The following is a 20,944-nucleotide window of genomic DNA, read 5'->3' as shown; positions in this document are numbered from 1 at the left end:
CCACCCTAATATGACGTCGTGGGAACACGCCGGTAGCACAATGAGTTCAATGAAGTACAGCACGTCCTGAATAACGACTCTAGCCGTGCAAACGGCCGTTGGTTCAATGTTGTGCGCGCTTGCGGTTCGGAGCGACAGTCCTTGAAGAGGCGTCGTGACTTTGTGCAATAAACGGCATACATCGGCTTTGATGACGGAAACAGCAGCTCCCGTGTCTACCAGGGCGACAGTGGGAAAACCTTCTATGGTAACGTCGATAACATTAGTAGGGGACGAAGGAGGGTGAGGCCTTGTACTTTTCGACGTCAGCGCAGTTCTTGCCTCGGGAACTGCGGCGACTAGTTTTCCGTGCCTTCGTTACCAGGACGACGTCGCATCGGAGAAAGCGAGCGACGGCGCGGGGAAGATGGACGACGGTCAGTAAATGTGGTGCGATCAGAAGAGCGAGGTTCAGTCGGGGAGCGAAGCGGCACCTGGGCTTGAGCCGACGGCGGAAAACCGGCATGTGTAGCGTCCCATAATGACGGCGGACGGCGGCCGCAGTAGCGTGCGACGTGCCCAGGTACTCCACAAGCAAAGCAAATAGGACGATTATCCGGAGTACGCCACGGACCACCGGCCTGGGAATTAAACCGTGGAGGCGGAGGCACAGTTGGGACAGCTCGAGGTTGCACCGGAAACGTCGGCTGGTACGTCAGGGTTGACTGCGGCAATGGTCTTGCGGTGATGTTGGCGTATGTGACTGGCGCGGCAATCGGCACGTATTGCGGACCAGGCGGAAGCGCTTCGGCAACTTGATCTCGGATCACATGCTCGAGAGAAGGTCCTAGCGTAGACACAGGCTTTGCCGCGGCAGGTAGAAGAGACAACTGACGGGCCACCCCCTCCCGCACGAAGTCTTTGATTTGCGAAAGCAACGAAGGATCTGCGTGCATCGCTGACAAACTTGACACACAGTCATTCTGTACAAGAGATCGTCGAGTGAGGGCCCGTTGCCTCCGTAACTCATCGAAGCTTCGGCACATGTTAATGACTTCGGTCACGGTGCGTAAGTCCCTCGACAAAAGCATTTGGAAGGCGTCGTCATCTATTCCTTTCAAGATGTGCTTGATTTTTTCAGCTTCTTGCATAGAGGGGTCGACGCGCCGACACAGGTCGAGGACGTCTTCAATGTAACTCGTGAAGTTTTCACCAACCTGCTGGGCTCGTAAGCGCAAGCGCTGCTCTGCTTGAAGCTTGCGCACAGCTGGACGGCCGAAAACCGCAAGGAATTCGTCCTTAAACTCAGCCCATGTCTTAAGGCGGCTCTTGTTATTCTTGAACCACACCTCAGCGACGCCGGTCAGGGGAAAGCTCACGTAAGTGAGTTTGAAAACATCGTCCCACCGGTTGTACGCGCTCACCCGCTCAAAGGTTTCGAGCCAATCTTCCGCGTCGTTTTCGTCAGTGCCGTTGAAGTCTGGCGGGTCTCGCTCACGCACAGCAACAGAGCACATCACAGGCCGAGGCGAGGGCGTAGCGGTTTGGTTGGCTTCGCTCGTCATCCTTTCGGGCAGCTTTCGGCTCAGGAGTTCCAGGACTGGATCGTGACCCCGGCTCCTCCACCACTTGAAATGGGGTTTATTGGCAAGGGTTGCTGTGTAGGCGAAAGACGAGGAGGGGACAGGCCGAGCACAGTCCGAGCACAGTCGACGCTTGGAGGAAGCAGAGCGAGAGAGAACCCCGTCGCTCCAGGCGATGGCGGTGCGGCTTCCATATTCGGCTTCTGCTACCGACGACGATAAAGTGGCGCACATCTCCCGCAGGGGATTGGTGACGGTCTTGATTATTCCGGTGAACGTTGCCAATCTTCTGCATTACAATATATATAAATATATATATATATATATATATATATATAAATCTAAAATAAGGGTTGGCAGTCAAGAAAACCTCAAAAGGCAAACGGGAGGTTGTGGTGGGTCATAAAAAGAGATGAAGAATTTTTGGAGTCGAAAAGAAAGTGGTGAAAAACTGCCCGTCGGGTGGGATCCAAACCCACGACCTCCAGAATACCGGTCTGGTGCGATAACCACTACGCTAACGGCGGGGCTATTTCCCCAGCACTTTCTCGGGTATTTATGTTAAGGTACTTTTTGTTTCCTGCACTTGGGGTTGGTAGCCAGCGCCACTCGGACTACTCGGGGTGAAGGGGACCTTCTTTTTAACCCCCGGGCCGTGACTCGAGTGTCTACGACATGTCGAGAGTGGTCGACCCGCGTTGAACCCTCTTAAGCTCCCTTTGGCACCAAGACGGCCAGACCCGAGGCCCTCGCTACGCATGTAGCGAATCAGAAAATGGGAATCGAGGGGCTCCGTGAAATAAGACAGAAAATAAGGGTTGGCAGTCAAGAAAACCTCAGAAGGCAAACGAGAGGTTGTGGTGGGTCATAGAAAGAGATGAAGAATTTCTTGAGTCGAAAAGAAAGTGGTGAAAAAATGCCCGTCGGGAGGGATCAGAACCCACGACCTCCAGAATACCGGTCTGGTGCGATAACCACTACGCTACCGGCGGGGCTATTTCCCCAGCACTTTCTCGGGTATTTATGTTAAGGTACTTTTTGTTTCCTGCACTTGGGGTTGGTAGCCAGCGCCACTCGCACTACTCGGGGTGAAGGGGACATTCTTTTTAACCCCCGGGCCGTGACTCGAGTGTCTACGACATGTCGAGAGTGGTCGACCCGCGTTGAACCCTCTTAAGCTCCCTTTGGCACCAAGACTGCCAGAACAGAGGCCCTCGCTAAGCATGTAGCGAATCAGAAAATGGGAAATGAGGGGCTCCGTGAAATAAGACAGAAAATAAGGGTTGGCAGTCAAGAAAACCTCAGAAGGCAAACGGGAGGTTGTGGTGGGTCATAGAAACAGATGAAGAATTTTTTGAGTCGAAAAGAAAGTGATGAAAAAATGCCCGTCGGGTGGGATTCGAAACCAAGACCTCCAGAATACCGGTCTGGTGCGATAACCACTACGCTACCGGCGGGGCTATTTCCCCAGCACTTTCTCGGGTATTTATGTTAAGGTACTTTTTGTTTCCTGCACTTGGGGTTGGTAGCCAGCGGACTACTCGGGGTGAAGGGGACCTTCTTTTTAACCCCTGGGCCGTGACTCGAGTGTCTACGACATGTCGAGAGTGGTCGACGCACGTTGAACCCTCCTAAGCTCCCTTTGTCACCAAGACTGCCAGAACAGAGGCCCTCGCTAAGCATGTAGCGAATCAGAAAATGGGAAATGAGGGGCTCTGTGAAATAAGACAGAAAATAAGGGTTGGCAGTCAAGAAAACCTCAGAAGGCAAACGGGAAATTGTGGTGGGTCATAGAAAGAGATGAAGAATTTTTTTAGTCGAAAAGAAAGTGGTGAAAAAATGCCCGTCGAGTGGGATCCGAACCCACGACCTCCAGAATACCGGTCTGGTGCGATAACCACTACGCTACCGGCGGGGCTATTTCCCCAGCACTTTCTCGGGTATTTATGTTAAGGTACTTTTGGTTTCCTGCACTTGGGGTTGGTAGCCAGCGCCACTCGGACTACTCGGGGTGAAGGGGACCTTCTTTTTAACCCCCGGGCCGTGACTCGAGTGTCTACGACATGTCGAGAGTGGTCGACCCACGTTGAACCCTCCTAAGCTCCCTTTGGCACCAAGACTGCCAGAACAGAGGCCCTCGCTAAGCATGTAGCGAATCAGAAAATGGGAAATGAGGGGCTCCGTGAAATAAGACAGAAGATAAGGGTTGGCAGTCAAGAAAACCTCAGAAGGCATACGGGAAGTTGTGGTGGGTCATAGAAAGAGATGAAGAATTTTTTTAGTCGAAAAGAAAGTGGTGAAAAAAGGCCCGTCGGGTGGGATCCGAACCCATGACCTCCAGAATACCGGTCTGGTGCGATAACCACTACGCTACCGGCTGGGCTATTTCCCCAGCACTTTCTCGGGTATTTATGTTAAGGTATTGTTTTGTTTCCTGCACTTGGGGTTGGTAGCCAGCGCCACTCGGACTACTCGGGGTGAAGGGGACCTTCTTTTTAACCCCCGGGCCGTGACGCGAGTGTGTACGACATGTCGAGAGTGGTCGACCCGCGTTGAACCCTCCTAAGCTCCCTTTGGCACTAAGACTGCCAGAACAGAGGCCCTCGCTAAGCATGTAGCGAATCAGAAAATGGGAAATGAGGGGAAACACGAAGGCGGAGTTGGCCAGTCATAATACTGAGCTCTGGCCTGATGACAGGACATTTAGGATTCGCGCTTACAATATTATCCCCCCTCGGTGGAAGCGACCATCCAGGCCACCACAGTGAGGTAGAGGAAGCCCGTCGGATGAAAGGCTTGATTCGGGAAACATGAACGATTTCAGTTCCACGGCACCGGCGGTCACTGACCCCGGAAAGACGGGTTACACGGTACTTAACTGGTGAGGTCTTCGCGATGATTGTGTAGGGGCTAATGAAGCAGGGAAGGAACATCTCGCATAACCGAGGGGCACGGAAAGGGGTGCACAGTAGGACTTCTTCCCCGGGTTGGTAGAATACAGAACGGGGCCTCTCATCGTAGCCGTACTTGCGGCTACGATACAGAACATTGTAGATCACAGAAGATTTTTCTGGGCTAGCGACGTTAGGGCGAAACAGTCTGCTTATCTGAATGTGATAAGCCCGTGCGGTATAAAAAAACCGCATGGAAGCCGCGCTTAGCTTCGAACGCAGATAACACAGCAGGGCTTGGCCCAGCAGTAAAAACAAACAATAAATAAATAATGCATTGTTCGTGGCAATATATATATATATATTGATTGATAGATTGTGGGGTTTAACGCGCCGACGCAACGCAGGCGATGAGGCGCGCCGTAGTGGAGGGCTCCGGATTAATTTAGACCACCTGGGGATCTTTACGTGCGCCGAAATCTCGTACACATGGGCGTTTTTGCTTTTCGCCTCCATCAGAAAAGCGGCCGCCGCGGCCGGGAATCGAACCCGCGACCTCGTGCTCAGCAGCGCAACGCCTTAGCCACTGAGCCACCGCGGAGGGTATATATATATATATATATATATATATATATATATATATATATGACAGAAAATAAGGGTTGGCAGTCAAGAAAACCTCGGAAAGCAAAGGGGAAGTTGTGGTGGGTCATAGAAAGAGATGAAGAATTCTTTTCGACTCAAAAAATTCTTCATCTCTTTCTATGACCCACCAGAACCTCCCCTTTGCTTTCCGTGGTTTGCTTGACTGCCAACTCTTATTCCAGTGTTATTTTCAACGACCCCCCATCTGCTATTCTGACTCGCTATATATATATATTGTAAGGCGGGTTTATTGCCTTGACAGCGGAAGGAAGGAGGGGCACTCAGAAGTGGCAAACGGATCGGTGGCCCAGCCAGCAGAATGTCTCGAGCGCTTCACGAGCTTCATGCCGATGACGATGCCGCTGCGGTGGCTGCCCTTATTGCCTCGTCGTCGTCTGTACAAACCAGGTGGTCAATCCCCTGGAGCGGGCATACGCCAATCACAAGGACAATGCTGACTGTTGTGGCCGCGTAGCAAATCAGTTCGTTAGTGCTCGCATGGTGGCTGCGCGCCACTTGCTCGTCTTTCGCACTACAATTACCCCCACGACGAAGGGAGCCACCCTGGAGACCTAAGGGCACGTCACGACGGAAGGGTCGTAGTACGGCTTGAGGCGATGCACGTGTACCGTTTCGCGTCCGCGGCAGCGCAGGTCAGGCGACGGGGTGAGCGGCTCCACAACGTAATTAACGGAGGAGGTTCGTTCGAGTACGCGGTACGGTCCATGGAACTTGGAAAGGAGCTTGCCAGAAAGTCCAGGTGTAGTGGAGGGTACCCAAAGCCATACGAGAGAGCCGGGAGAGAAAGTCACTTGTGGGTTGTCACCGTCACGCCGATGTTTTTGGTGGAATTGGTCTTCGGAGGTAAAACTGCGAGCAAGCTGACGACACTCCTCAGCGTGGCTGCAGAGTTGAGAAACAGGCGTGTATTCGGAAGCGTCGGGTCGGTAGGGTAGAATCGTGTCGAGAGGGCAGGATGCTTCACGGCCATAGAGGAGGAAGTAGGGCGATAACCCTGTAGTAGTCTGCGTCGCGGTGTTATACGCGTAAGCCACGAAGGGGAGAATCGCATCCCAATCGGAGTGGTCAGCAGACACACACTTGGCGAGCATATCACCAAGGGTGCGGTTAAATCTCTCCGTCAACCCATTAGTCTGGGGATGGTAGGCTGTAGTGCTGCGGTGGGTGACGTTGCATTCTTTGAGAAGAGCCTCGACCACTTCTGACAAAAAGACACGGCCCCGGTCAGTGAGAAGTTCCCGTGGTGCGCCATGACGCAGGATGAAATGGTGCAAAATGAAGGTTGCAACTTCGCGCGCTGTGGCAGCCGGTAGCGCGGCAGTCTCAGCGTATCGCGTATAGTAATCGACGGCGACAATAACCCAACGGTTGCCGGCAGCAGTCAGAGGTAGAGGGCCGTATAAGTCTATCCCGACCCGGTCGAAAGGGCGTGCGGGGCAGGGCAAAGGCTGTAACGGTGCGGTTGGTGACTGCGGCGGAGACTTGCGACGTTGGCATTCTCGGCATGATTTGATGAACTTTGTTACAAAGGAATACATTCCTCGCCAAAAGTAGCGCAGCCGCAACCGCTGGTACGTCTTAAAGACTCCTGCGTGGGCGAATTGCGCATTCGGGTGAAAATTAGCACATATTGTAGAGCGCAGGTGACGAGGGATCACCAACAACCACTTGCGGCCTTCGGGAAGGTAATTCCTGCGATACAGAAGCCCGTCACGAATGGAAAAATGCACGGCCTGACGTCCCAGGGCTCGCGAGGCACTACGTTCCGTAGGGTTCGAAATCATGTCAAAAATGGAAGATACCCAAGGGTCCTTGCGTTGCTGCCCTGCCATGTCCTCAAGTGGTTCAGATGCCTGTGTGCAATCAATGGCTGTAATCTCGGGCGCAGTAATGGATAAAGGTGAACGAGATAAAGCATCTGCGTCGCTGTGCTTGCGTCCATACCGATATATCACTCTGATGTCATACTCCTGAAGGCGAAGAGACCAGCGTGCCAGGCGACCGGAGGGATCCTTCAGCGACGATAGCCAACAAAGGGCGTGGTGGTCTGTGACCACATCGAAAGTTCGACCGTAGAGGTAAGGTCTGAACTTTGAAATAGCCCACACGATGGCCAAACACTGTTTCTCTGTGACAGAGTAATTAGATTCCGCCTTTGTGAGAGTGCGGCTCGCGTATGCGACGACGTACTCGTCGAATCCCGCCTTCCTTCTGGCAAGCACTGCTCCCAGACCTAAACCGCTTGCGTCGGTATGCAGCTCGGTGGGCGCGGAAGTGTCAAAATGACGCAAAATGGGAGGTGACGTAAGTAAGCGGCGTAGGGTTACAAAGGCTTCATCGCAAGCAGGGGACCAGGTCAACAAGTCGTGACTTCCGCTGAGCAACTTCGTCAGAGGCGCAACGACGGACGCAAAGTTGGGCACGAAGCGTCGGAAGTAGGAACAGAGTCCGACGAAACTGCGCAGGGCTTTCACGGTAGTCGGTTTCGGGAAGTCGTCAACAGCTTGGAGTTTAGCAGGGTCGGGAAGAACGCCGTCCTTTGAAACAACATGGCCCAAAATTGTCAGTTTGCGGGCAGCAAAATGACACTTTTTAACATTCAGCTGCAGCCCAGTGTCGGTAAGGCACTGCAGGACTTGTTCCAGGCGACTGAGATGGGTGTCAAAATCAGGCGCAAATGCAACGATGTCATCTAAGTAGCATAAACAGGTTTTCCACTTGAGGCCACGCAGAATGTCGTCCATCATGCGCTCAAAAGTGGCAGGCGCATTACATAACCCGAACGGCATCACGTTGAATTCGTATAACCCGTCGGGAGTAATGAACGCGGTCTTAGGCCGGTCTTCCTCTGCCATCGGCACCTGCCAGTAACCCGAGCGGAGGTCTAAGGAAGAGGAGAACTCGGCGCCTTGCAGATAATCTAATGCGTCATCGATGCGTGGCAACGGGTAAACATCTTTCCGGGTGATCTTGTTCAGTCGCCGATAATCGACACAAAAACGAACAGACACATCTTTCTTGCCCACAAGAACGACCGGTGAAGCCCACGGGCTGTTAGACGGCCTAATGACACCACGCTGAAGCATTTCATCAACGTGCGTTTCGATCACGGAACGTTCTTTGGCTGATACGCGGTATGGTCGCTGCTTCAAAGGTGGATGAGAGCCAGTGTCAATGCGATGTGTGACTGTCTGCGTGCGGCCCAGGGAAGTGCGCTGGCAGTCGAAGGTGGATCGGAAACGGTGAAGAAGAGTGAGCAGCTGGTTGCACTGGACAGGGTCGAGGTTGCCGTCTACGGAGGGAACGAAAGCGGCCGAATCAGATGCACGGGGAAGAGGCGGGCTTAGCGAGCTGAGCGACAGAACGTGCGACGCATCCGGGAAGTCGTTTATGAGGCGAGTGTCAATAGCTTCGACGCGTCCAAGGGACTCGCCACGATGCACGGTTAAGGGTGAAGAGGAGGTATTGCAGATGGAGATCATGCTAGCGCCATTTTCGATTTCAAGAATGGCGTAGGGGAGAGGGGCGCCCTGTCGGCGCATGAACAGATTAGAGGGGGTAAACACAACAGTTGCGGCAGGCACCATACCACAGATTACTGGTAAGATAACGGCAGAGGCTGGAGGGATTGTGGAGTCTTCGGTGGCGCACAGCTTAAAAGTAGTGGTTACCTTGTTAATTTCAGTACCACACATCGGAAATAAGGCGACCTCGGCGCGGGCACAGTCAATAACAGCGTGGTGACGCAACAGGAAGTCCCACCCCAGGATGATGTCATGAGAGCATGAGGAAAGAACGACGAACTCGACTACATACATCGCGTTTTGTACAAAGACACGGCTTGTGCAAACGGCTGAAGGCTCGACGTTATGCGCCGTAGCTGTGCGGAGACGGAAACCGGATATTGGGGTCGTCACTTTTCGTAATTTGCGGCAAAGTTTGGCGGCTATAACGGAGATGGCTGCTCCCGTGTCCACAAGGGCGTATGTGGTGATTCTATCAATAACGACTTCAATCGCATTCGTAACAGACAGGCCAGGGCTTCGGTATTTCGACGGCGCCGCAGTTCTTGCCTCCGGAACTGCGGCGATTAGTTTTCCTCCTGGGCATTCGGACGACGGCGCAGCGGCGAAATGGAACGACGACGTGGGGAGAACGACCGACGGGCATCGGGAGCTTCGCGAGGGGGCAAGCGATAGGGCGGCTCGGCAGGGGCATTGTTGGACGAACGCGGCGAAGTGTACTCGTCAGCAGCAAAAACTGGTCTCCGGTAAGCGTCTCCGGGCAGCGTAACTCGACGTCGGCAATAACGCGCTACGTGACCAGGAACCCCACAGAAATAGCATATCGGCCGGTTATCGGGCGTGCGCCATGGGTTGCTGTGGAGCGGAGCCGGAGGTGTCGACAAAGCCGGAGGAAGGTAAGGCGGTGGCTGCGGGCGGCGTAAAGGCACGTAAGCGGTAGGCGGACCTTGCCGTGTCGCAACTTCAGCGTATAGCGGCGCCGCTACAGGCAACGGTTGCGGAGCAGCTGGCGTGGTTGGTAGAGCTTCAGCGACTTCTTCCCTGATAATTCGACGAAGGGGCGACGACAAGCAAGGATCTGGTACCGGCGACGATGGCAGGGATGTACAAGGCAGGAGAGAGATCTGCCGCGCCACTTCTTCACGAACAAGCTCCTTGATGCGGTTCAGTAGCGACGGATTTCCACCAACTTCCAGCTCACAGAGCGACTCCTCACGCTCCAAAGGGCGGCGACGAGTGAGGCGACGCTGCCTGCGCAACTCGTCATAACTTTGCAACAAGCTGATGACGTCTCGGACGCTCTGAGGGTTTTTTGCCAGCAGCATCTGGAACGCGTCCTCATCAATCCCCTTGAGTATATGCTTGATGGTGTCTTGCTCAGGCATGGAAGGGTCCACGCGCCTGCAAAGGTCGACCACATCCTCGATGTAGCTGGTAAAGTTCTCGCCGGCCCCTTGAGCTCGCTCTCTCAAAAGCTGCTCCGCTCGAAGCTTGCGAACCGCTGGCCGGTCAAATACCGCCGAAAAGTTCGTTTTGAATGCGTCCCAGGTTTCACGATCAGATGGGTGGTTGAGAAACCATTTTTCGGCAAGTCCCCTCAAGGAGAAACTGACGTTATTCAGCTTCATGACATTGTCCCACTTATTGTGCGCGCTTACCCTCTCATAAGACCAGAGCCATTCTTCGACGTCCTGGTCGTCTGCGCCAGTGAACATCGCCGGCTCACGCTCACGGATCACCGCGGAGCAGATGACAGCCGATTGCGAAGGCGACGTCGTGTTTCGGGCGTTAGTAGTCATGGCTGACTCAGCGGTAGAGGGTAGGGTGCGACTCCGCAGCTCCAGGCTTGCGCGCCACTTGCGGGGTGAAGCTGAGGAGCAGGACGAGGACGGAATCCGCACACTCCACCAAAATGTAAGGCGGGTTTATTGCCTTGACAGCGGAAGGAAGGAGGGGCACTCAGAAGTGGCAAACGGATCGGTGGCCCAGCCAGCAGAATGTCTCGAGCGCTTCACGAGCTTCATGCCGATGACGATGCCGCTGCGGTGGCTGACCTTATTGCCTCGTCGTCGTCTGTACAAACCAGGTGGTCAATCCCCTGGAGCGGGCATACGCCAATCACAAGGACAATGCTGACTGTTGTGGCCGCGTAGCAAATCAGTTGTTCGTTAGTGCTCGCATGGTGGCTGCGCGCCACTTGCTCGTCTTTCGCACTACAATATATATATATATATATATATATATATCAAGGTTGCAGTCGTATATATATATATATATATATAAATATATTTATTTATATATATATAAATACACACACACACACACACATATATATATATATATATATATATGGGTGTGGTTAGGGTCTTTTCTTTTTCACTACGGTTAATTAGGTAAACATTTTTTTTAATTATACAGAAGAAACAAAGAAGAAAAACACGCGCCCAGAGTGGGGACCGAACCCACGCCTTTCGATTACATGTCGAATGCCTTACCAATTCGGCTATCTGGGCGACTGTGTTCTCCTTCACTTTCTGGGCTATTTATATTTACTAGAAGTGTATCTGACGCTTGAGGGTGGTAGCCAGCGCCATTCTGACTACACGGGGAGAAGGGGACCTTCTTTTTAACCCCCGGGGCGTGACTCGAACGTGTACAGCCTGTCATGAGCGGGTTACTGGCCGCAAGCCCTCTTATGCTACCTAGGCATCAAGGCTGCCAGAACCGAGACCCTCGCTAGGCTTTCGCAGAATAATATAGTAAGGAAATGAGGGGCTCGTTGAGGAAATACAGAATAATAGGTCAGCAGTCTACAACGCCAAAGGAAGCATAGGGGCGGGGTTAGGGTCTTTTCTTTTTCACTACGGTTAATTAGGTAAACATTTTTTTTAATTATACAGAAGAAAGAATTATTCTGCAAATTACTATATTATTCTGCGAAAGCCTAGCGAGGGTCTCGGTTCTGGCAGCCTTGATGCCTAGGTAGCATAAGAGGGCTTGCGGCCAGTAACCCGCTCATGATAGGCTGTAGACGTTCGAGTCACGCCCCGGGGGTTAAAAAGAAGGTCCCCTTCTCCCCGTGTAGTCAGAGTGGCGCTGGCTACCACCCTCAAGCGTCCGATACACTTCTAGTAAATATAAATAGCCCAGAAAGTGAAGGAGAACACAGTCGCCCAGATAGCCGAATTGGTAAGGCATTCGACATGTAATCGAAAGGCGTGGGTTCGGTCCCCACTCTGGGCGCGTGTTTTTCTTCCTTTCTTTCTTCTGTATAATTAAAAAAAAATGTTTACCTAATTAACCGTAGTGAAAAAGAAAAGACCCTAACCACACCCCTATGGTTCCTTTGGCGTTGTAGACTGCTGACCTATTATTCTGTATTTCCTCAACGAGCCCCTCATTTCCTTACTATATTATTCTGCGAAAGCCTAGCGAGGGTCTCGGTTCTGGCAGCCTTGATGCCTAGGTAGCATAAGAGGGCTTGCGGCCAGTAACCTGCTCATGACAGGCTGTAGACGTTCGAGTCACGCCCCGGGGGTTATAAAGAAGGTCCCCTTCTCCCCGTGTAGTCAGAGTGGCGCTGGCTACCACCCTCAAGCGTCAGATACACTTCTAGTAAATATAAATAGCCCAGAAAGTGAAGGAGAACACAGTCGCCCAGATAGCCGAATTGGTAAGGCATTCGACATGTAATCGAAAGGCGTGGGTTCGGTCTCCACTCTGGGCGTGTGTTTTTCTTCCTTTCTTTCTTCTGTATAATTAAAAAAAATGTTTACCTAATTAACCGTAGTGAAAAAGAAAAAACCCTAACCACACCCCCAAGCTTCCTTTGGCGTTGTAGACTGCTGACCTATTATTCTGTATTTCCTCAACGAGCCCCTCATTTCCTTACTATATTATTCTGCGAAAGCCTAGCGAGGGTCTCGGTTCTGGCAGCCTTGATGCCTAGGTAGCATAAGAGGGCTTGCGGCCAGTAACCCGCTCATGACAGGCTGTAGACGTTCGAGTCACGCCCGGGGGTTAAAAAGAAGGGCCCCTTCTCCCCGTGTAGTCAATGTGGCGCTGGCTACCACCATCAAGCGTCAGATACAGTTCTAGTAAATATAAATAGCCCAGAAAGTGACGGAGAACACAGTCGCCCAGATAGCTGAATTGGTAAGGCATTCGACATGTAATCGAAAGGCGTGGGTTCGGTCCCCACTCTGGGCGCGTGTTTTTCTTCCTTTCTTTCTTCTGTATAATTAAAAAAAATGTTTACCTAATTAATCGTATTGAAAAAGAAAAGACCCTAACCACACCCCTATGCTTCCTTTGGCGTTGTAGACTGCTGACCTATTATTCTGTATTTCCTCAACGAGCCCCTCATTTCCTTACTATATTATTCTGCGAAAGCCTAGCGAGGGTCTCGGTTCTGGCAGCCTTGATGCCTAGGTAGCATAGGAGGGCTTGCGGCCAGTAACCCGCTCATGACAGGCTGTAGACGTTCGAGTCACGCCCGGGGGTTAAAAAGAAGGGCCCCTTCTCCCCGTGTAGTCAGAGTGGCGCTGGCTACCACCCTCAAGCGTCAGATACACTTCTAGTAAATATAAATAGCCCAGAAAGTGAAGGAGAACACAGTCGCCCAGATAGCCGAATTGGTAAGGCATTCGACATGTAATCGAAAGGCGTGGGTTCGGTCTCCACTCTGGGCGTGTGTTTTTCTTCCTTTCTTTCTTCTGTATAAATATAAAAAAAATGTTTACCTGAAAAAGAAAAGACCCTAACCACACCCCTATGCTTCCTTTGGCGTTGTAGACTGCTGACCTATTATTCTATATATATTTATATATATATATATATGTATATTTAAATATATACATATATATATATATGTGTGTGTGTGTGTGTGTGTGCGTGTACGCGAATGCTAAATTTAACATTCTCAGTCTTTTTCTCACTGTCATTTCAAGCGATACTTACAATGCCCACCATAACGTTGCTCCATCTCATTGAATCCAGTAAATGGTGAACGATTGCATACAGACAATCGCTGCAATTGGAACGTTCCCCATCACTTTCTTGATGGGTTTTTTTAAGTTGCCACCATCCCCACCATAGCGTGACTCAGGGTTCTGTCCCGGCATAGTGTCTATTTACAACGGTCACAATACATGTAGCATTGAGGTCACCCACATGTACAACATATTTTGAATACTGAAATTTTGTCTGTCGTTCGTGGTGAGCAAGGCCTGTAATTTGCAGAGCTACGCATTCCAGGATACTTAGCAATACTATTTCACTGTTCACCTTTATCGGTGGCCGGCCAACGCACGGCGCTGCTGTGCACCGTCAACGAAAAGAGCGATATAAAACTCCGCCTTTTGCGGTTCGTACGAAGCCCGCGTACGCCCAACGTGCATATATTACATAATTTTGGGCTAACCTTTTGTGGTCCGCCTCAGAATAGCGTTCGGTGACACCATTGCATTCCTACACGCCCGCTTGATAAGCCCCTAGTTTTATGCTGCGCAAGAGCCTTAAGCACTCTCGCATACCTGGCTTTGCTTGACGCGGACATGGATGTTCGTTTAATTACGGTGTGGTGAATTCCGCGTGATCAGTGGCCATTCAACAAGCCTGAGCACCTGCAGTGTACGTGGCCCTTCTACACAAACCCATCCTTTAAGGTATTTCGGATTCAGCGATGACGCATGAACCACCCACTCGCTGGTCTTGCGAACTCTTACTAACCCCCGCCTTCGCCTAGCAATCTAGAATATTTTATCCCCGTACGCCTAGCAATTACCGCAGCATACACGGCAAGCGCTCTTGCAAGCCGAGCACAGCCGTTTGAAGTGCCACCATTCCCAAGATACTCTATGTGCACCAGAGCCAGAGCGAGCCAGGGATTCTTTCAGGGCACAGCGCGCGCTCTTAAAAGCCCACATGGCAGAGGTCTGTTTAGCGGCATCGCCCTTGAAGCAAGCCCCTGATCTGGAAACTGGGTATAAAAGTAGTCCTTAAGTCGTGTACGAACAGGGTTCCGTCTCCTCAGGAAAACGTACCTTTTTCATATACTGGGTATGTCTTGATAACGTCTAACACACCGCAGCCGAATACGTGTTGTTGTGCACTTTCTGGACAGGCCCCTTGGGCTACCCGAGGCCCCGCGTTGCACCAGAGCACTTGTAATGTACCAAGGGCTTCCGCTGTCAGAAATGTGGTGGCTATTCGCGTAATAAACACACATATTGGTTGATGTGTACAGAGCATTTCGTGTGCGAGCCCCATTTCTTGCTAGGAATGATGTTTCAAATTCGTGGTTAAGTTTGGCAGCTACCCCCAAAATCTCAGGGCCACACTGTAATGCGGGTTGGCTGCCCACATTGAAGCACTCTGTGTTCCCGTCTATAACGCCACCTTCGAACGGCCGTAGAAACGCCCTATCCCCCTTGACGCACAAGGTCGAAGGTCCGACTTGAGTCGCTAAATAATGTTTATTCTCTCTCTCTCTCTCGCTCTGGATGTACATGCATTCCTAAAAAAATGTCGTGGCATTTACTAACAGAACACTATGGAGATACTTGTCGCCGTATACACTAGATTCTTAGTGCTTGTACTAAGTTGACGTGCATAACATAGTAAAAACCTACGCGTGACAATGCAGGTCGGCTAAGCGTGCACTTCGCCATAGACGCATTCAGCACGCACATGTGACACTTTGATCACACATGAATTCAAGAAAATGAATGGGATGCAAGAAGAGGTCTAGAATAACTTTGCGAACTTAGAAATACACCTGCTCTTCTTCCTTTCATAGCCAAAAGCGGAGAGTCGTATGATAGAGTCAGTAGGCTGGTTGCAAAAATCAAATAGTTTAGCAGTTTTTTTGAAATTATGCATTTTCATGTGAGCATATAAAGTCAGCATGTGGACTTGCAGAAACGTTTAATTCACGGTTTGGATTTAGAAAAAGGGCATATCCTATTCAATATTCCATTAAATTTTGTTACTATCAGTGAATGCTAGTATCAAACAAGTCGGAGTTATAAAGTGCAGGTTCCATGTAGGAACCAGTGTTGCGGAGTTACCACTCCGGAATTGGAATCATTCCGGATTCATTCCACCTTTTTGAGGTGTCGGAATGGAATGGGAATGGAATGAGGATAATGGCTGGAGGAATGGAATGGGAATGGAATTAAGCACATTTTTCTCGGAATGGAATGGGAATGGAATAGTAATTTTTAGACGACGACGTCAACGTCCCGGGCGCCGTCCGGCTGCTTAATTAGTCTGTGGCGACGACTGCGTCGTCATACCTCAAATGGAGCACCGGCGACGAAAACGAGAACGTATACCCGGCATCTCGAGTACCCTAATCCGCCCAGCCTGCGGCAGCGCTGGTGCAAGTGAACTTCGAGCAGCGCAAGCGCGTTTGGCCGCCGGGCCGGTGACGATGTTAGGTCGACTCTTCGTGCTGTGGCAGGCTTTTTGAGGCATAGACTGTCAGTGGCGCCGATGGCAGACCGGCGTGTCAGTTGCGGGCGCCGTATGTCCAGGCCAGCAGGCGGGGAATATCATCGAGAAGCAGGAGGGGGGAATACGAACGGCACGCATCCGAAGCCGCGGTGGCTTTCACATCAAGCTGATGCTGCGAATCCTTGGAACTAGCAACATAAAGCATTCATGAAACATGAAACAAAGAGTCTGCTTGGCGTTCTCCTCCCACCCTCCGTGCCCGGCGCAGAATGAATAGCGTTGTAATTAGTAATCCGACCTGGTAGGCATTTCCCGGGAATGCGGTGCCAACCTGTGGACCCACATGTCCATCTGTTGCAGCGGGGCCCCAGGGCTCCAGCAAATCAAAACCAAGGCAGTAAAAATAAAATGTTGGGTGTGGAATTTGCGTGCCCGGCACCCGCAATAGGCATACGATGCGAGCTTCGGATGTGTTACTGAGATTTCTACCTCCACACTGGGGTACGGTAGTGGGAAGCTGTGATATACAATTGCATGAGACATTAAATACGACAATTAAGAAGACGTAGCTGCCAAAAGGCGTTTGTTTCTAACAGTTCCGGCTCCAGCAGCGCCCTTGTTTGCGAGTGCGTTGACAGCTCTCTGCAGTGTGACAGCGTGCTTTGCTTCGATCCAAAAGGGCGGCCTTCCCCTCCAGTTGCTCCAAACTGATTCGTGGTTTGGTTGCTGTGTTTCTGTGCATGGGGCCTTTGCACCCGGATTACAAACGTACATGATTACTGAAGCCTTAGTCGTCGGCGTTAAAGTTGCAGCATCGCCACTATTCAGGTAGGGAGGCCTCATTTCAAAATTTTCTTCAGGTCCTCGAGCATATTGGAGGCGCGTTCACCAAAACAAACTGCCTGATCATGCTTCTTCATTTTGCCAGGGCTCTCGTCACGATATGGTTCTGTCACTTTAAATTAGGGGGTCATAAATATTTCCCTCGATTGAACGGATTGGTCTGAGGTAGTTCCAGGGCAATAAACAAGTGAAATGGAGGTCAACGTAGAAGTGGTGGTGACATTCCTACGGTGAATGCAAAACTGTTAACGGTGTTCCGTGACGCTGCCTTCCAGTCTCTCACGTTGGTACAGTAGCATTAGTGCTCAACACTGTAAATTCACTTGAAATCATTCAAGTAAGCATTTAGGATGCATGTACATGTGAGAAAGCTCCGCGCTACATTCGTGTGAGTTATCCACAGCGTACTAATTACGCTGGTATCATGGTACGCAAAGCAGATAGCACGACAGAACGCGACAGACTGTGGAACGAAACGGACATCAACGTAACAGCTGCTTCACCTCGCGTCGCGCAGGAACAAACCGTTAAAACAAGCTAACATGCACACACCAAAATCAGTAGCGGGATTCAGCTACTTATTATGTAAAAATTGGCCGTGTGACACTGCTCCCTTTTAGAACGAAAGCTTTCTTAGTTGGACCAGTGGCACTCGGTCAAAAAAAAAATATTACATTTCCACATATACCGGTTGATATATCGTAAAGCTATCCTGACTGACACCTATGGACGTACTGTGCGTGCGTGAAACCGGGGACCGCAAAAAAGCCTTCCTATCTCTCTCTCTCTCTCTATGAACTGGGGCTTCCATTGTGTCAAAAAGGTTACTTGAAAATAGCGAATAAAAGAACATTTTTAAATAAGACTTCACACGCGTCGACCCTGAAGACGAAGTGCAATAGTATATCTTTATCTCATAAACCACGTAACCGTGTACATTTAGATCGTTCGTAGATGCGTTACTTGTACGCGAGAAATCGTCGCATGTTTTCGTTGTTCGCTTGCGATTTGGGAGTTTTAATGTTTGGAGATAGTTTGGATGCACTTTCAGTGAAATTCGGAAGAACTTTTAGCTTTCGAACTTTTCTCTACTTTCGTTAGGAAGGGATGTAAATGTTTGCATTAGAAGGGTAGTTGTTCTGCACGAGATATGCAACCAAGCCGCTACCATTTCCCATATCGGTGACAAGTGGCACATTTTGCATACTTTTGCAGTCTTGAACGCGTATGATAACGTCAGATTCATGTTGCGTTCCTCGATAGCTCAATGCCTGAGGCAGTTTTTACGTTGAGGAATTAAAGGAATGGAATTGACCTGCCCGTCCATTCCAGGAATGGGAATGGGCTAAATTCTGTAATTCCGAGGAATCGAAAGGAATGGAATCACGACAAGTTCTAATTCCTCGGAATGGAATTGCAATGGAATGGGGATGCCCATTCCGCAACACTGGTAGGAACGATAGCATTCAGTTTTCATATTGAGTGGCAGGACCTATGTTCCGTTCAGACGGTAGTGAAGTTCGCCAGGTGTTAGTAATTGCAGCCCATTACTACCATTTTACTAGCATTTTTGATAGGATGGTAATTATATCCGCCGTACAGCAACATTTTGCGAACAGGATCTTGACTATCTTAGTTCAATACGCGTTTAAACAAATTTCGAAAATGCTTTAAAATTTTTCCTAATTTTGGCAAAGCATTCACCGTTCTAAACGATTTGCAGCGTAAACAACGTTTGGCAGCTACATGCTCTTCTAATCGAGAATATTGACGTATTCTAGCGTATTACCGGTAATCACAATTGGTGACACAAAATTAGCGGTTCGTGGTAATACACTAGCAGTTTAAAACATCATTACACACACATCAGACACCTTCTTGAGGCGCACCTCGTCCGACGTGTTTTGCTGGTTTGGATCAAGTTTACCCTGCCGGCGCCGAATGTGAACCGACGTTGGCGAAAAACAAAAAGTCGCGCGTGTCGATGTATCAGTGAGCATTATGGATCCTCAAGCCCATCCTGATGAACAATTTGCTATCCAGTCGATGTGCAATTATCCTAAGGAAAGCATCGACACGTAAATTTGAAGCGATACTGTAGAAAGCTTAATTACTAGTTATTTCGCTCCTGCGCGAAACGAAAAGAATTCATTCATGCATGTACCCTTTGATGTGTACCCACTGTTATTACAAAGCTACCTCCACTGAGGGAATTAAAGCAAGACTTTATCTTCTCAGTGCGGACGTGGTTCATTCTTCAACACGGATCACAATAAATCCATACTGACCTCCAGCTACCTACCTCTGAAACCGACCTCTAGCTCGAAAAGGCGTGTCGAATATTAGGTGGTTTCGCGTGGCCTACTATGATCTTTAAAAAAAATTGTAATTGTTGCTTTGAAACTCGCACGCTGTCGTTTGAAGGGCATAGACGAATTTGGAAAGATAACTGTCGAGAGAATATAGTCCAACCAAAAGACTTGGATCTTAGATATTTAAACGGATGTTTTAATAGTGTGCGATTGATTGTCGACTGGCAGGGCCCCCTCATGCATCTGATTATCAAGAACAGCTTGCGGTAGAAGTTAGGCGGGCGCTGTTTATGGATACAGTTAGATATAATAAAGGCCAATAAGTTTTCCAAGACATTCTAACTCTTTATTCAGATTACTGCATCACAAGCGAAAATTCTCTTCACATTTTAAATATAAAATTATTAGGTAGGTTCTGAACTAGTGTTAGCTAAACTCATTGTATGGTTCTTGGTTTTATAACCACCTTATAAGGAAGTGGGAGAAAAGGTACTACAGTGATGACTTTTGCTAAATAGTCTATTGTCTGCTCTAACACTCAACAGCTTGAGACAAGGTAACAGTACCAAACAAAGGCCTCCTGTGAGGTTTCCAGTGAACACTTACATTATAAATCAGATGTATTCCATCCGCATTCATAGGCGCCGACCGCAGTTTCCGCACTTCATTCGACATAGGTGGCAGGTCTTCATCCAGCGTCTGAAACATCTTTACCTGTGAGGAGTAAACGAACTTTAGATACGTCTTATAAACTTGAACGCGGCGTAAGCGGCTATTTAAAGCTGATGGCGCGAGATTTGCACATTTAAATACTATATATGGTTAAAATTCGCGCAACAGCGTCAACAAATTGGCAGCGCTGCTTGACTTTTACTTCTGCAAGGCTTGATGAATAAAACAGTTCAGTATCTCTCCAAAAAACGTATTGGAGCGAAAAGAATCAATGACCCATTAAGTGAAAACCTGGTGTCCAACGTCAACTTCACCTAAAGGGGGTCCGAAAATCGGCCGAAACCGCGATAGCATTGGCAGCGTAAACACGGCGCGTCGCCAGCGTTGAGGTCGCTCGAAACGGTGGCTTCTAATGTTGTTACAGATTCGCTGGCTGTTGCTCGGTGTGCACCCGCCGCGGTGGCTCAGTGGCTAAGCTGTTCTGCTGCTGTGCACGAGGTCGCGAGTTCGATTCCCGACCGCGGCGGCCGCTTTTCTGATGGAGGCGAAAAGCAAAAACGCCGGTGTGTGCGAGATTTAGGCGCACGTTAAAGATCCCCAGGTGGTCAAAATAATCGGGAACATTCCACTACGGCGCGCCTCATGGACTGCGTTGCGTCGGCGCGTTAAACCCTACAATCAGACTAGATGTTGCTCGGTGCGCGCAGTTTACCTATGCTTTAGCAAAAGATATTGCTAGCAATTTTTTTCCAAGTTTAATAAAATATTTTGCGCCATACTATTGGTGAAAATCGCTTCATAAAAAGAAACTAGGGCACATTACCCTCCGCATGTAACAGCGAAGAGTTTTTTTTTCTGCGTGCAATGGACATGTCTCTGTCAAATAAAATTATGGCAACGTTTTATCGCACGCCTTTGCAATGAAAAAGCGCTCTGCCTTCATATGTATATGAAGAAAACGTCCTTCTGGAGTGCATTTGGATCAACAAGCAGAGAGAAAGAAATAATTGCCTAAA

The 20,944-nt window shown here is 49.9% G+C and overlaps 1 protein-coding gene across 1 annotated transcript in view; it reads left to right on the top strand.

The window, feature by feature from the left end:
• The first annotated feature begins 9,490 nt into the window (after window positions 1–9,490).
• Window positions 9,491–20,944, top strand: part of LOC144143271 (uncharacterized) — a 199,043-nt gene continuing 187,589 nt past the window's right edge. The window contains exon 1 of the mRNA XM_077675047.1: window positions 9,491–9,539. Within this exon, the coding sequence (XP_077531173.1) occupies window positions 9,491–9,539 (49 nt within the window). The remainder of the gene's footprint in view (window positions 9,540–20,944) is intronic.

The sequence above is a fragment of the Haemaphysalis longicornis genome, unplaced genomic scaffold (assembly GCF_048455015.1).
Source record: "Haemaphysalis longicornis isolate Haplotype H1 unplaced genomic scaffold, Haemaphysalis longicornis Haplotype H1 scaffold_6, whole genome shotgun sequence".
Taxonomy (NCBI): Eukaryota; Metazoa; Arthropoda; class Arachnida; order Ixodida; family Ixodidae; genus Haemaphysalis; species Haemaphysalis longicornis.
Note: the sequence above shows the minus strand (reverse complement) of the source record. Positions and strands in the feature narration are given on the sequence as shown.